At 36.1% G+C, this 17,505-nt stretch overlaps 1 protein-coding gene across 1 annotated transcript in view; it reads left to right on the forward strand.

Annotated features, from left to right (window-relative positions):
- The window catches only part of TUSC3 (tumor suppressor candidate 3), a 119,815-nt gene extending 110,668 nt beyond the window's left edge, over positions 1-9,147 (forward strand). The window contains exons 9-10 of the mRNA XM_035537732.1: positions 839-929; positions 8,855-9,147. Of these exons, the coding sequence (XP_035393625.1) occupies positions 839-929; positions 8,855-8,870 (107 nt within the window). The 3' untranslated portion in view covers positions 8,871-9,147. The remainder of the gene's footprint in view (positions 1-838; positions 930-8,854) is intronic.
- The last annotated feature ends 8,358 nt before the right edge of the window (positions 9,148-17,505 follow it).

Consider the following 17,505-nt stretch of genomic DNA (forward strand, 5'->3'; position numbering starts at 1 on the left):
ATAACCTAATGTAGATGAGATGCATCTCAATTATCTGCAACAGCTTGTAAAATGTTTCTTTTTTTTTTCCCCACTTACGTACAATTGAGTGAACAATGATGACTGATAAGGTTTTATGCTATGGCACACAGGTGCCAACTGCTGTTTCACATATCATTTCTTAATTTAAATTTTTACTTTGCTAATTCATTTGTAGCCTGAAAAGACTTAAAAGAGCTTGCATCTCATCTAGGTGCTATGAGAAGCTCTGTGTCATTATTACTTATCTTCAGTACCAAAAGATTAATATCATTGTTAAGAGTAAAAAAGAATTTGGCTACCAACCTTGAAACTTAATACAGTGTAATGTTTTAGCCATTAAGAATTAGATAAAGCAGCTACTAAACAGCCTTTGCTGTTACTTTAGCCTTAGAGGGTTGACTAGAGAGAACATGATTCCATTAGTTAAGCAATATTTTTCTAAATGTGATTTGTTTTCTGAAAAGAACAAGCAAATACCTGAAATGACATTACGTGATATGTATAATTTACAGGGTTACTAAATCCATTATCAGTGGTAAGATGTTTGCATCCACACACATTTGAGTTGCAAATTGCTACTCTTTTCTTGAAAATACATTCATACTGACAATTTATTTTTTCTTAATAACCATAAATATTATTTTAGTGTGTGTTTGAAATCCTGTCAGAAGATAGTGGGCATCAGTAGGCAAGGCAGCAACATTTTTGTATTTCACTGTCAAAATCCCGTATAAATGATTGACATAAATAATATTCTTTGTAGAAATTCCAGTTTAAGTCTTTTATATGCTAGTAAACAAAGTTGTTTTCTTTCCAGTAATATGCCTGGTAGGCCTGGGTCTGGTGGTCTTTTTCTTCAGCTTCCTTTTGTCGATATTCCGTTCCAAATACCATGGCTACCCATATAGGTAATCTCTCATTAAATTCTCATTTTATATATTTCAATAACTTTGAATAAGTTTAAGAATAGCTTTTAGGTAACAAATATTTAATTTTTACCACTGGACTCTGTGGGAGCTGGAAGAAGCAGGAAGAAAGGTGATTAATCAAAGCGAACCGAAAAGGGCTGGAAAGCTAGTGGGGTTGACATGACTGTTACTGCAGATCAGTTAAATTAGTTTGAGCACAGACCATGGCATCTACAGTGCCACCACTAAAAATACAAAGAAAAACATATGCTTGAATTTATAAACCTTTTTTAGATATTTCTTTGTGCGTCTTTAAAACTAAGATAAAAGAAACACCAAACCAGTGTACAGTGCTAAGTTATACTTTATCACCAAGTTCCATCTTTTTTGTCAGAAACACCGGGGAGGAAATAAAGGGTTATGATCTTTAATTATATCCACATCTGCCAATTAAACTGTTGTAGTTTGTCAGACAAGCAGAAAAAAGTGGAGAAATAGTAAAGGAAAAACAGTTCTTGCCCAAGGATGTAGGGAAGCCTCTCTCCATTTTGCAGGTGGATGCTCTCATCTGTGAGTCACCTGTAGAGTTCTAGACTTGATTCACATCGCCTTGCTCATCTATTAACGTATTTTTTCAGTAGCCTGTTAAGAATCCAACCATTTTCTCATGATCCCAGTATAATTTTTAGATTTACATGAAAAATCCTACCCCAGAGGAAAGGGAAATGTGCAATTATGTGAAGTCTTCAGTGCTATAGCAATGATGGACCAGGCTACTGAGATAAAAGCAATATAGTGACATTTCCTGAGTCATCAAGTTTGTGGAACAAAACAGAGAGATCTGTTGATTTTTCTCATTCAAAGCTTTCTTTTATAAGATGACTAAAATATTTTTAATGAGGAAGAGTCTTCTGTTATTCCAACAGATCTCCAAGATCAATAGTTTTGTTCCGTTGACTTTTGATCCTATTTGAAACTATGCTGTTCTTTCTTTTGCTCCAGTCTTTGCTCCTTTTTAATATTTTTTCATGTATATATATGTACATATTATACAGTTGGCATAGTCTTAACATGCTATGTAAGGCTTTACAATAGAGATAAGATGCATGTGAGCTGTTTTCCTCCCTCTAGCTGTCCACAATGCATTTTAAAGAAGATGTTTGCCTTATTTCCAGTAAAATTGGTTTCTATAAACTAGTAGACTAACCATTCACAGATTATTAATCTACATTACTATTTAACATGGATGAAAGTAAGTGGATGATATTCATGTTGCTGTATAGATATAGTAACATTTTGCTGAAAGATCTGACATGATGAAATGTCATCTAATACATATACAAAATATACATAAGGGAAGCTTTTGCACCACAGATTGAAGGCTATAGTTTGAAGTAGGAAACAAAAGAATTGTCTGTTAATGTTAACAGTTCCACTGTTAATGCCACTGTTAATGAATCATGTAAAGAATACTTCTGCAGTTTTTCTCTTAGTGTTGCTTTCTATGACTAGCTCTTGTGCATTAGTGCAGTAGCCAGTTTTATATTCTGTGTTTTGTTCTACCACTCAAGACAATAGAGCTCTTCCCCTTGCAATATGCACAGAAGGTCTGTTCCTGCTTTTTATTCTTTCCTGCTGGAAAGGGAAGAGGTCTTTAAAGAGCTCAATACTATAATACTGCAAGATTTCATCAGTATGGAGTTTGTAATTTTCAATTTGGGATAGTCTTTACAGCCTCTCAACATCTTCTACCTTTTAGCCTTCAATAACTTGGGGTGAAGAACAGAATCTAGTCTCCAAAAGTGTGAGATATTCTTACTTCCCTTTAAGAGCTTAGGTTGAAGAAGTAATTATTAGCTTCATCTGCAGCACATTAAGGTCACTTTTCATTTTTAATCCTTTCATCTTAGGAATGTTCTTACCACCTATTAACAACATGCTTATATGATTTTGCCAACTTCCAGACTTTGCATGGTATTTCTGAACGCTAGCACTAGAAATTTTTGACTCTTGTGTTACACTTAAGATGTCTGAGGTTGAACTGTACCTTGTGAACATGACTATGGCTTGGCTACACAACACCATAGATGTTCATGCATACCTGTTTTCTGGGGGATTTCCTTCTTTTCTTGCTAATGTTTTTTGCTGTAAATTTTGGGGAAGCAGTTTTTTTTTTCAACAAGTGAATCTGCTCTTAGTGAAAAAATAAGACATCCTTTTTTGGTTGTCTAGCAGAAATTGAAGCCTGTGTAGATTTTAGACTCCTCTGTTAGTATCCAAGCTAAGAATAAAGGATGTGAAGAAGTAGGAGAAAAAAAAAAAGAGAAAGAGAATTTGATTTCTATCAAAGGTTCAGTAAATTTAATTTGATATGCGATGCATGTGGAAAAATGCACGTTATTATGTTACAGCTGGTGAAGAAAGAAATAAAAGAAATCTAGGATAGCGCTGAAAAGAATGATTCATTACAATCCTGTTAAAGTGAGATACTGCTTCATCATGCTGCTACTGTGAAGAAACTGTTAGACCCATAAACCAAAATCTGGCCTAAGGAGCTGAGTTAGAATCAGCATCACAACTTACTAATCAATAACACCCATGAGATAAATTCATGAAAGAATGAACTCCATGGATGCTAAGTACATGAGAAACATTTAGTAGCTGACGCGGTGTGTTGAAGTTGTTCCTTGTTTTTGTTTTTGTAACATAACTGCTTCTACAGAATTTGGCAAGATTTTACAGGCTTGCTTGTTCTCTTCTAGATTCTCTGTGTTTTCATGGGAATGAACTAACCATTCAGTCCTAAATCCTCATTCAGTGCAGAATTACTGGAAACTGTCACTAGAACTGATACTATTACTTTGCCATGATGAAATTTCATTTACTTGTTTCCAAATGTTTAATGTACTTATCTGTTCCTTTCCATTGTTAAATCTTTGAGGGTTTTGTGGGTCTCTTGGGTAGTTCTGAACGCATTTTCTATTCCATTATTGTAAATAAACATACTATTGATTCTTCGACACTTCAGTTGTCTCAACCATGTAGTCTACATGACACTGTCATACTCTTTCTGAAGAGAAGCTTCTTTATGTTCATAATTAATTAATTTTAATTTAAAGCGAACACACAGAACAGTAAGGTAGACTAAGTATATAAATTCTGTTATTTTGTCATTGCTCCTTTAATTTTATATCCTGCACTTAAATCTTAGTCATATATGCTGATACATATTCATCTTTTTGTCTGAATTTCTCAGCATCTTTCCGAAGAGTTTCTTGTCCCATCAGTTGATCCTGGTGTAGATATGTCTTACGATGTGAAATATGTCTGTCTTTTTACTTTCACTGGTAGTAGGTTTCACCTTGAAACTATCAGTCTTTATGTGATAAATTGTCCTCAGGCTAGTAAAGCTTTGCCTGTAACAACAGTAGCAACAATGCATACTAATGATTTGTCAGAAAAAAAAGAATGTTCATCTTATCATGCCTAAAGCAGTATTTAAAGAAAATGTTTTAATGTTATATACATAGTCACAAGCATCAACTTCTGTCTTAAAAAAAAAAAAAAGTCTAATATACCAAATTGTTTGTGCTGTCACTAAACAATCAAGTCCTCTGTGAAGCAGTATGCATCAATAAAAAATGAAAAACTAACATAACCTGCTGTGCATCCTCTTTCTCTCCACTGACCTCTGTGTAGTAAAGATAAATCAAAAACAGAGGTAGATAAACATAAAGCAGGAGTCAAAAACTGGAGTAAAACAGTCATTTCCGTTTCTAATGTGCATAAATAAAAGTACTGGGAATGCTGTTACTTCCTTGACCCCGGTAATGCCATTGTCAGTGTTAATTTCTGTGACAAACAGAAAAGTGCTAGAGAACAGCACAAGTCTGTAAATGTGCTCTTTAGAGAGCACGTATGTATATAGGAAGGGAAAGTAACATTATGTTTACATTATTTTCATCTACTTCAGACATCTTCCAATTAAGTTTTCAATTCTTCCTTCCACAGAATATTACTTTCTGAAGGTTAGTGTTGGGAAAAAAAAAAAAAAAGTTACCATGTTGGTAAAATACTCTTATACAATAAACTTTTGGAGTGAGAGAGGTGATGCAAAATGGAGGTCACCGTGAAGGTTACTTACTGAGTGTACACAACCATGATGGATGAGTTAGCATGTAATAAATCTCTCCCCTCGAGCCATTTTTACCAGGGCAGGTTTTTTTCATGCTGATACTAAACTACATTTTTGTGAGGAACAAGATGGAATCTTTAATTTTGCTAAAACTTTTATTTTAATTGTTGTCATTGATGGTTGAGTGATAATGCATTAATTTTATTTCACACTGTTGAACATTTTCCCCTTTATAGAGCTTTCTGGATAAGATAGGAGTGTTGTTATATCCAAAGGAATATTTTTAGAAGTTTTTTCGCCCCAACATTTAAACTGAATAAGTGATATATTAAGTATCAGATATTTGGTCATTGAGCAATAAAATTTCACTATATCAACACAAAATTTTATCAGAAACTAGTACACATGGAAACAACAGAGAGAATATACTTAACTCTGAGCCAAAAGTATGAACTCTAGGTTAGCTTTTCTGGTCAGAAAAGAGCTTTGAAAGTTCAGTGCAAATGTCACTTTGGGCAGTTGCAGTCCAAAAAAAGCACAGAAAATATTAAGAATGAGAAAGGACAATGAGAACAAAACAGAAGATATCAGTACGCTAGCACAGTAGTGTATTACTGTGAATATTAGGAATGTAAATATTTGTAACACTGGTTTCTTCAAGAGGACAGACAGACAAAAGTCTTACCCACTGTTTACTGATGTTAAAAAATATATATATATTTTTTTTGAGCTTTGGCTGAAGTTTACCAAGCGTGTTGTCTTTTATGCTTTATTTTCTGCATTAATTTTTAGTATGGCTTTGTTAATGTTCACACTTTTTACAATCCTTTCAAGTCTACGACTTACCATGTACTTTTTTCTTAATCTGATTTTAAATGATATGAACAGCTGAAAAGTTGAAGTTTTCAGATAATTTTTATTAAGTTGCTTGCATTATGTAACAAAGGTGGTGTTTTTTTTTTTAACCTGCATTTGAGTGTTTCATTATCAGATTAGCCTTTATATCAATTGCATTCGTGTATTATTGAAAAGATTAAGGTGAAGAGGTTTTAGTTAAATCATAAAGAATAATCAGCCTTCAGAACTATGTACTGGGAGAATGGAAAAATACATGTTCTGTATTGACTAGCAGAGAGAAAGAACTAAGCTACAAGATAGCACGATAAATAAAAGATGCCTTATTTTCATGAAATGAACATAAATGTTAAGTCAGACATGAAGTATTCATTCATTGCTTAGAGAAAAGCAGTCAGTGCAACATGAACAGACAAATTACAAGATGCCCCAGAGCTGCAAAACTCCTTGCATTCACTGTATACACCATATAAGAAATGTCTATCCTCACTGTAATTAAATTAGTTTCAGTAAAGAAAACTTGCATAATACTGAACAATAGAGATTAAATACAAGTGAATAAAATAGAATGGTTATTTCTTAAAAATATATTGGTAAAATGTAAGTGAACATGTATGCAGACAAATTATTTTTTTTAATAGATGTGAGTGCTACAAACAACTGCTCAGGTGTTCCACCCTGACTTCATGCCTAATTAGTTTGATTCACCTCAAGTTTATGAACTGATAAATGTATTTCTGTTGAACACCAAGATTCACAGTCAGGTCTATGGTGCTCAGCAAAATAGGTTATTTTCCTCAAAACAGAGGAAATAAGAATAATTTTAAAAGACAGGAGAATGATAATACACATTTATCAAGACAATGCACTTCAAATTTATTGTTTTTATATTACTCTTCTTAATGTGGCTGGACAGCAGTTTCTTGAGAAAGAAGCTGTCCATTGAAATGGAAACAAAACAGCCCAGTCTCTTCCGTGCATCTAAACTATCCAACAGCATACCTAATTAATGAATAGCCACAAACCACTGCATTTCTCTCTGTGAGAAGTGTCCATATTCAGTGCCAGTTTGTAGTCCTTTAAAGAACAGACCTGAATTTCAGGTGTCTGGCCCCATAGCACATCTCTTAAGAAGGGAATGCTTCTTCCTGTGGCAGTTTGCATGCTGTTCAATGAGTAGGACTTCTGTGATTGTCACCATTAGAAATTTCTTTTAGCTTTTATAGCTTTCCTGTAAGTCCTATAAGTTCTGCCATTTCCTCCTACCTGTTGTACCCATTTCCAGTTAGTTAATGTCTGGAAGGGCACAGTTGGGCCATCCTTTCCTGCTGTGCTTTGCCTAAGGGGATATGGTTTCTTTTTTTTCTTTTTGCAGATCTTTTCCAACAGATGTTGTCCAACTTGTCATAGATTTTTCAGAAACCCTGCCTCCTCCCCTTCATTTTTGGCGACTCCCTGTATCATGATTTTTATGATGTTTTGGCTTTTTGTCATTTTCCACCTTTGGCTTTTTCCTTCTTTGAGCATCTCTTTGGCTTGTTTTATAATTTCTACATTACTTTCAGTGTTTACCTTACGCATGTTCTATATTATGTCTCTTAGCTGCTAAAGATGCTGTTCAGTTACAAACAGAAAGTAAGGAACAGTAGATACGATAATGGTGTATTTATTCAAAATGATGCTGCTATATTTATATATTCCTACAGTTATATCTTTCAGTCTTTCAGCCCTGTCAACACAACCTGCATGATTACTGTAATCTTCACCCTTCCCACTCTTCACCTCCAAAATTTTTCACTGACTGTATTCCTCTCTTTTCTTCTCTCCTCTCCTCTCAATTCTGTCTTTCCTATACATGGCCTTACATGTGTATCCTACACCTAGGTTATCTTTCTAGTATCCTGTGCTCAGCATTCTCTTACTTCTCTGTTAGCACCTTACAATTCACCTCGTCACACAGTTGTTCTTGCTAGCTTTTCCTTTTCAGTAATCACCCTCCAGCACCCAGCCAGTTGCCACCTGTTTTGCCTTGGCTTGTATGTCTTGCCTAATAAGCGTGTCAACTTTTTGCAGCAGGGAACATCTTTATACTGGTACTGTCTTTTAAGCTTATGGCAATTGTGTGGCTGTTTTGTAGTGAGTAATTATGCCATTAATGGAAAACTGATGAAGTTAATACAGTGTGTACGCTAGAGCACACTGCATTTCTATAAAGGAGTGGAAAGATCTTTTATGCAAAGCTAGAGGCAGTGAAGCTGTAGAAATCCTTCCATTCAGTAGCTCATTGTTTTTATGTTTGTACTGTTAACTGAGTCTGTGATTGTGTCTTTGTGTTCCCATTAACCTATTTGTAAGATAACTCTTCTTTGGTAAAGTCCTTGGAAATCCCCAAATGAAAGGTATGACAAGCAATGTGTATGTGTTTTTTTGTAAATACAAAGCTGTGTTCTGAGGTAAAGAAGCAACGATGTCATCTGAAACTTCTTAATTTATTAAAACATTAAAAATGTGAGAATCTGCAGCCTTACAGAGCCTTGCTAAGTCCTCTATACCCTCCTTGCTCAGGGGCCACTTCAACAGTAAAGAATGCTTAAAATAAATCTGAAACATCTCCTGGGAGAGGTAGTTCTCACTTTAAGTAGTAAGAGCAGATGCAGAGCTTGATTGAAGAGAACAGATGTTTGAAGTGCATTTTGCTTTTTAATTTTTTTAATAGGAAAATTTAAGCTTCAATCACTCAGGTTTTTATTTGATGGCTTTCATCTTGCTTAGTAATTACTTAATGGGATATAAAAATTTAAGAGATTATTACACAAACATTGGCTGACTTTTCAAATTAATGTTTTCAAGTCCTTGTTTATTCTTTTTGAAATAATTGTGGTGCTATATTTTATAGACATTTCTCAGCATTTAATCATGTTTCCTTTCTTTTCAGCTTCTTAATTAAATGAATTCAAGAGGGATTCATTTAGAGCTGCTTACCATGAAGATAAGCTGTTACTGATATTATCTGCCGGCCAATGTTACATGTATTCAAGAATCTTTTGTTGGTTCGTCTGTTTTTGTGATAATTTATATAGTATGCTGATAGAGAAATGAATACAGTTTTATGCAATGAATGCTTAATTTATAGAAACATACAGTAAACATCTCATTGGGAAGTGCTAAAAAGTTATGAATATAGTATATTTAGTGCTCAAGAATTTAAATAAATTTCTTTATAATGTGCTTCTGTTTAAGGCTTCCTCATTGACAAGAATCCAAGGTGTATTGCCAGGATTTTTCATCTGAAGTTTGTTAAAAGCTTTTGAGATGTGTTTTAGCATATGAACAAAATATTGTTCTTTAAACTCCTGTTTAGAGAAATACCATGGTGGGATCTGTAATTTAACAACTCCATACATCTTGCTACCACTTTGCTTTGAAACTTATCTTAGGGGACAATAGAATTCAGCCCAGAAGTTTTAATTTTACATGGTTGTTTGCACACTGAGCATACTAACACAGTGTCATGTAGGATCCCCCCAAAACACAGTGTAGCCCTTTGGTAGCCATTCTAGAGATGGTACAACCTGATATATTTGTAGCTACCATTACAAGAGTAAGGATCAAGGAAGTCTTGGAAAAGCCCCATCTGTTTAGGTAACATTCATTTTTACTGAACTATTCAATAAACCTCCAATTAGCCAGACAACTCAATGCCTTTGTCTGCAGTTCTAGAGGTACATTTAGGACACACCTAATGCTAGTCCTACTCACTGGAGTTTGGAGTGATATGGAGAGAACAGCCTGTCAGCATTCATTTTGGCAGGTTAATAGAGTCCCTAATTCACCTCCAACATATTGAGCCATTAGTATAAAATGATATTCCACAGGCATATTTTCATGTTGGATTTCTTTTTTCTTTTCCTGGCTCAGCACTCAGTTCATCTCTCTTCCATACCAAAGGATGTAGTTCAGAATGGTTTGTGGAACCTTGCAGTCAAGAAGGCTTAGATCAATCAGAACTACACATACGATTTTTCCAGGGACCAGTTTACTATCACTGGCATTCCAGGAATAAAGTCAGGTTGGAATTTCTTTATGTATCATACACAAATGCCTCTAAATATGAGGATAAAATTCACTAAACTGTACAAAACTCCCTTCATCTAATGCTCTAGCTATTCCTTTTCTGGAAACTAGAGTTATGTTAACAGGTGGGAAACCTTTCAGGACAAGAAAAGACAGGAGGGACACAGTATATCTTACACAAAAACACAGCAAGACTGCTGGTGTGTAAAAGTTGCAAAGTTGTAGATCAATATATAAACCAGAAGCTGGGGGAAAAAAAATGACAAAATCAAAGGACCTGGTTCATAGCCTGCTATGAAACGTGAAGGTGAATGTAGCCTTGTCAAAGGTACTCTGAATGTTAGCTAGAACAACACCTCACAACATGTAGGGAAGGCAAATCAGACTGCCCACAGTGCCAGTTGACTGGCACATATTAGTTTGGTGAAGCTAGGGCAGAATTTACAAGTGCTTTATATCTACACTAGAAGCTTAAAAAAAACAGGTGGAGGAATTAGAATGTGTGGTGCCAAACCACAGCCCTGGTATAACACATCACAGAGACCTGGTGGGGAAAAAAAAGTCTGTAAGACACTGTTGCCAGGCTTCTGACTTAGGAATGGCACAGCAGGATATGTGGATGACAAAGTGGCACTGTGCATGAGGGATTACATAGAGTGTGACAGCATAGAAGTGTTATGGGGTAGAGGGAAGGGGAAGTATAGCAATAATTCTCTGTGGTTGGAAGTCTGTACTTCTCTAATAATTTTTTTTATTATTATTATTCTTAAAAGAGAACTGTTCTACTGACCCCTAATCAAGATGATGATATTGATCAGGAAGTAAGATAAGAGAAACTGCAACACTCAGGCAGTAATAGTGAGAGATCTCAAGACGACATCCTGATGAGATTAAGTATTGCAGCTTTTGCTGAGTTAAAGTGTTCCAAAAGTACACAACTGCCTCCTGGAACAAAGACTAGATCTCACAATTAATAAGCAAATCGAGAGCAGCAACTTGAGCAGTGCTACTAAGCACAAGAAAGATTAATTGGAAAGTAACTCTCTAAGAGCAACCATAATACAGCGGGTTCAATACTCTTGCAAGAGTGGACAATCAAAGTGAAATCTGAGATAATCAGTTTCAAAGAAGGAGTAATGTAGAAGTAAGGGCAGATAATTAAATTTTTAAAAAGGAGCAGTCCAAATAGCTAGACACCAACAAGCAGCCTGCAGACCGTTAAATATTCTATTTAAAGCCTAGGTAAAATGTGCCACAACTCAGAAAGAAATAAAAAAGACTGGTAGCTGAACAAGAAAGTTACAAAAGGTGTCTTAGGGAGTTCTGTGTTTTAAATGCTGCCAAGGGGAACAGTAACACTCATATAACATTCGGTCAACTGTAAACTTAAGAAGACTAAAAAAGTAATGAGAAGATGATGTTCAAGGTGGTAGCAGCGTGGTAGCACAGAATTCTTAAAACAAATCAAAAGGAGGGGACCCAGCAGGGAACTGGTGAGAGAGCCGATGACCAAGGTTTAAGATGGGGCACCCACTGATTGCCTGCATTCTCCACATATTTAACAGTTGGGCTTGATGATCTTAGAAGTCTTTACCAAGCTAAATGATTCTATGATTCTATGATATGACCTTGACAGAGAAGCTGAATTCTCTGTAGCAGATAGGTCAGAGCACCTTCTGTGTATTTGCTTTAAATAGATAAGCTAGATGCTGCTAAGATCTCAGGACCAAATGGCATTTGTAAAAGAGCTCTGAAGGAAATCAGATGTGAGGCTGCAGAACTGCTGACCGAGGTGCCTCCACCTATCATTAGGTTGCCAGCTGTGTCAGAGGACTGACGGATTGCCAACACAGCTCTCATCTATAAAAAGGAGTCCAGAGGGAAGCCTCAGAGCTGCAAACCGGTGAACAATTTCCAATCCTGATAGGATGGTCAAGTGTCTAATAAAGACTAAGTAAGTTTACTGAGGACAAGGATTAAAATGGTCAGCTGAGAAAGCTGTAGGACTTATAAAGGAAAATTCAGGCTCGCAAAGCTTCTAGAGGGATAGAATGGTATTAGAGAAGCACATGGATAAAAATACCTAGGCAAGGTTTTATTAAAGAACCTAATCCAGAATTGGAGGAAATGTCCTTTTCATGAATTGAAAACCAATTAAAAGATACCAAGCAAAGGATAGGACTTCCTATACCTTACTTCTCATGACAGAAAAAAAAACAGCAATGGCACCTTCCAAAAGACTGTTGCTGGGACCACTTGAATTGATCAATGACTTAGAGAAGGACACATTCAGGGCAGCCTGTCAGATTTGGATACTGAAGTGCCATGCTGATGGGAAGAAAACTCCAAAAGAACCTCTCAGAAGTCAGTGAATGGGCAAAAAGATGGAAGATGAGCATCGATGCACATAGAAAAAAAAAATTATGCCTTATCTTGCTGCAACTCAGGAAAGGCCCCTATCCCAAGATGTGATCAAACAAACCCTGTGGGGAGGGAGGAAAAAAAGTACAAAATTTAGCAGAAAACAAATACACAGAATAATGCATTTAGATCTCAAGAACTGCTAAGTTATAAAACACATACAAGCAGGTTTTAAAATATATACAGAAAAGTGTTAACAACTTCAAGATATTTTCCTCATGCATCAAAAATCTTAAGATCCTCTTATGATGCTAACGCACAACATTTTCTGAAGTGCTAGACTGAATACTATTTGTTGTAAGATTTAAGTCTTTCCTTTCTGTTATATTCATAAGAAGCTGATAACTCAATTCCTGTCTTATTTCATAGGTGATCACTTCCAGCACTATGAATTTATCACCCTAACTATGGCATTCACAGTAGTCTGGGGACTGGTTGAGGTTTGATTTAAAGAACCAAAGCAGTGAGAAACAACACAACTGTAGTACAGGCAATAAGAACTGCACATCTACACACAGCAGGCAATACGGATTCCTCCATTTCTGACGGTTGCTCTATCTTAAGCTACTTGGGCCATATGCTTCCTCTCCAACCCCTGGGTTTAAATACTTTCCTATGGACCTCAGTAAGCATTTTCAAAAGCATTAGTTCTGTTCTCTTCCAATTTTGTGTACCAGCAGCTTCTTCCTTGTGTCTTTTTCCTATATCATATGCCTTTGAGTTTTTACATGGATCCAGATGAAGTCTGAGGAAGCATATCATACATTTATTTTGTTGCACTTAGTTACTTTAATTAGATGTTGATGTAACTGGAATAACATATATTGTCATTAAAGGAACTGTGTAGTTAGAAATTCTGGCAGTTATTCTTATAACTCTTTATAATAAATATATATAACTGAGTATGATTTTGCTGTTTATGTCTGGTAGTACTGAGTAACTAGACATGAAAAATAAATAAATAAATAAACCTATAATCTTACCTCTAATGAAAATGTAAAATAGATGTGTTCTTGCATATTCACTTATAATAAAGTAGACATTCACCTATGCACAGTCCCTATATTTTACCAGGATCATTTTATGTTCACCTCAGAGGGATAGATGCATGGCTACACTAAGAGCTATAGCAGTTCAGAACTCAGCGTCTTCTGTGTGACAAACCAAATCCAACATCATCCTGAATAAAGGTTAGGTCAAATGACATGTCTTTTGCTTTCTTTGACATTGTCACATAAAACAAGTATCTGCAGCCGGAACAAACCTTTACAGAGTGTTTTTTAATTCAATGTTACCTGTGCTCAAAATCAAAATTCCGTGTTCTCTGTTCACCCCAGTTAGCTATAGTATTATGTAAGATATAGGTAGAATTAATAAGAAAACCAAATATTTGTCCTTGCGTGTTGCAGCAAGTGCATAATGTCAAAAGAAGCATCTTTCCATATTTTCAAGGGAGGTTTGTATTCTGCGTTAACAGAGATCAGTACATTTTATTTGAGATTAGTAACTTCCATAATCACTAGGTTGTGTATTGGTCCTCTAAATTAGAATTTAATTAAATGGGGAATATTTCTCTGGTTTGTATTTAGCCTTTCTGTCTTGCATTTTAAAAATTGTTCAAAAGTATAAACAGTAATGAAGTCTCAAGTTCCCAAGTTGCAAAGCTTTGCTTTATCTTCTAATAGTTACACTTTTGCTTTAGGAGTCTTACTCTAGAGAGAAAAAGAGCCTCAAGGTAAGTCATTACTAAGGAGCCCTTCAGGCAAAAACAATGGAATATACGAGTGTATCCAGGCTGCAATGCACGCACTTCCACAGGTATTTATTTCCCCTCTGGTAGCATGTGGTGCAGAAGTTTTCTAGGTTTAAGGATAGAGATCAGTAAGCTTTATATTACATTTAAAGAAGAGCCTTTTGAGTCCTATCTAGTTATAGTTTGTTTTGTCCGGGTATGCATTTTCATCATCAATGGATTCATTTTGCAAAGTGAAGGTAAACAGAACAGTTTACTTCTTATGTGAAAATATTTTCACTGGTCAAAGCTAGTGGAAGTTATTGTAAGTATGAGAGAGTGCTTTTAGCCAGTCTTTGCCTTTTTCCGGTGGGGACATATTAACATGCACATTTCAAGAGGGCTACCTACTACCAACACATCTGGTGGCAAGTAGCAAATCACTCCGATATTGAGCTGATTTGGCCATCCATCTGTGTCAATAGTGCTCCCTCTAGTCAAGGTATTTGGAGCTAGGAATAATCGTACCTGGTGCAGAATAGTCTTATAATTACTATAATTACTCTCAATTCTTCTCCCCACCTCCCCTTGGGATAGGGTCATGGAAGGTTGATGGCCCTGCTTCCATGTTACTTTAAATCCTAATCAGCTAATTGCTGGTCAGATGCTCCATTTCCCCAGGCTCTAACTCCTGCCTCAGCAACTTGCCACTTTTATGACCAAATTACACAACATTGGGTTGTGCTGTGACTTTTCCCAGTTGCATTCATTTCAGATGTGTCCAGCCTCAGCCCAAAGCTGCTCTGCCCTCCCACATTATTTCTTACTGCTAGAACTCAGATGGTCTTCTCCTAAGATGATCATAGTTCAGAAGAGGGTTTGGCAGGCCCAGTTTCCTTGCCCTTTGAAGCAGAATAGTCTTTGACTTTTCATGTCTTATATATTATAAAACCATAAGAGGAAACAAAACTGGCCTCTGCTGCATGGTGTCACATCAGTCCATAGACAGAGGCCTTCCTACAGCTAGAAGCCCAGTTTTGTTTCTGGTGGACAGGCTGAAAGTACAACAGATACAGATTTGGGGAGAAAAAAAAAGTAAATAAATAAATTGCAAACTGCATTTTTCATGTAAACACTACCATTATTTGTACCTAAGATCTTCAATTAACATGTCGTGCCACGTATACTTGAATACAGAGGATGTGTAGAAAGTGCAGGGTAAGCATTTCTCCAGCACTTCTCATTCTATGCCCAGTTCTCACACCAAAGCTGGCTCAAGAATTTCCTCAAAGGAAAATGAGATTTCCTGCTGTGTGTATCGCTCCTCCCCCAAACCGGTTCCACAGAAAATTGTGCAAGCCACAGCCACACACATCACAGCAAACGTTAAGACTACATTTTAGTTCACAAAATAAAAACAGCAGATTCATGCATTCACACAAGTACGTCCTGGTATTAACTGAAACCACTATCAATCAGCATCATTCAAAATTTGGCCACCACAGCTTTGGATACAGCACTTGTCATGTTTTAAACTGTTGCAAAGTCAGGAAAATCTTAAAGGAGCAAGAAAATTAGTTTGAAGTGCCTTAATTATTCAAATGTCCTATTATTTTAAAGCAAGACCATATGCATTCCTGAGACTTCGGTCCTCACATGCCTGCATAGGCTTCCATTCAGCTTCCTTTCATGTCAAATCTTAGGTGTACTGAAAATCCTCAAAGTTTACTGTTCCTTTACGAGGCTCTCTACTGCTGTTAGTGTACAAGTAGCATCATTATTCTCTCTGAAGTGGCAGAGTACTTTCAAGTGTCATTCACACTGAGGGATACCTGAAGAAGTGCGTTAAAATACTTTGGTTTCAATTGGTCATGCTTTCTGGGTTATTCTTCCTTCAAACACCTCTTATGTCTGATTCATTTCAGGAAAACATTAACATTTACTGTCATTACAGGCCTAAGTAGATATTTGTCATCCTTTTGAGGGAGGGAATTTCCTTTTTGCAGGTCTCAATTTTTCTGACACTAATATAAATCAGTGCTGAATGGTGCTCTGGTGTGTCATGCATTAATAAAGACAAAAAATTGGACAAGAGAGGTAAATGAAGATGTATAATAGAATGCCTTGATACAGACTAGCATTCAGCACAGCTTACAGGTGGGGTGAAGCAGCAGCAGTTCTCCCAGGAGTGTCAGAAGTCTAAAAGGCAAAGCTCAATATTGCTCAATATGTAGATTTAGAATACTCTTATGTGCTGGATTTAGAGATAAATTACAGCTACAAAATGTATTCTTGATGCATAGCAGGTCTCAGGGTCTCATGCTATTTGCATTTTACTAATGAGTATATTCATACAATCTTACCTGTTTTCCATGTCATACTTCCCAAACCAAAGCTTATATTGTGAAGAAATAATTGAATTAATATTATATTAATATTATTTGCACTTGAACATGCTCTGCTGATAATCCTGTATTTAAATCTAAATGTAAGCTGCAATCAGCCGTATATCATATTCAGGTAAGTAACTGAAAAGTTTGCTCTTAAGTAATAAAACTAAAGCCATGTTTGGTGTAAGTAACTGGTGGCACTCGGTGCTCAGTGCTGTAACCAGCATGAAAAACCCAACTGCGGTGTTTTTAGAAGACAGAAGACACACACACAAGTTTTTGTGTCATACTGAATAAGGAAATGGCTAGGAAGAGTTCATTCAGCCCGTGCTCTGTAAGGAGAGGATGCTGCAGGTGATTTGAGCTTAACAAAACAACTACCTTCAGTGTTATTACCTTCACCAAGGGAACGTTTATCCATTTCCAGATAGCCATAAAAGAAACAGTATCCAATGGCCTCTACTGAAGAAGATAACCAACTTTCTAAAACAATTAATTCAGCTCACCAAAGCAGAAAATGTAGTTGCCTGTCTAAATTGCTGTCGGCATATTGTTTGCTACATATGCAACCATCACCTCTCTGCTGGATTAAACGTAAATAGTGCAGTTTAGGTATTTTATCAGTTGATACAGGGTACTGGGTCACACCACTCACACAACCTAGACAAAACAGTCTTGTGTTATCAATACTGGTTTATTATTAAATCTAGAATCAATCTCCCAAATCAAACAGTTCCATTAAGTAACTTGAAGTGCAGAAGAACCACAACATCTATTGTTTGCTCTCAGCACTGAAATACTAGAAAACACTGAAGGAACAGCAGTACAAAGTCTTATTTTCAGTTGTGATGGGAATTTGATTTCAGTTATATAAAAACCCAATAATAAGCATACTTCATTGTTTTTAGTCAGCATTTTTCTTCAAGTAATAACTTGTCAGTTGTTGTGGCCTTTCAGAGCAGCACCAAA

The sequence above is a fragment of the Cygnus atratus genome, chromosome 4, assembly GCF_013377495.2.
Source record: "Cygnus atratus isolate AKBS03 ecotype Queensland, Australia chromosome 4, CAtr_DNAZoo_HiC_assembly, whole genome shotgun sequence".
Taxonomy (NCBI): domain Eukaryota; kingdom Metazoa; phylum Chordata; class Aves; order Anseriformes; family Anatidae; genus Cygnus; species Cygnus atratus.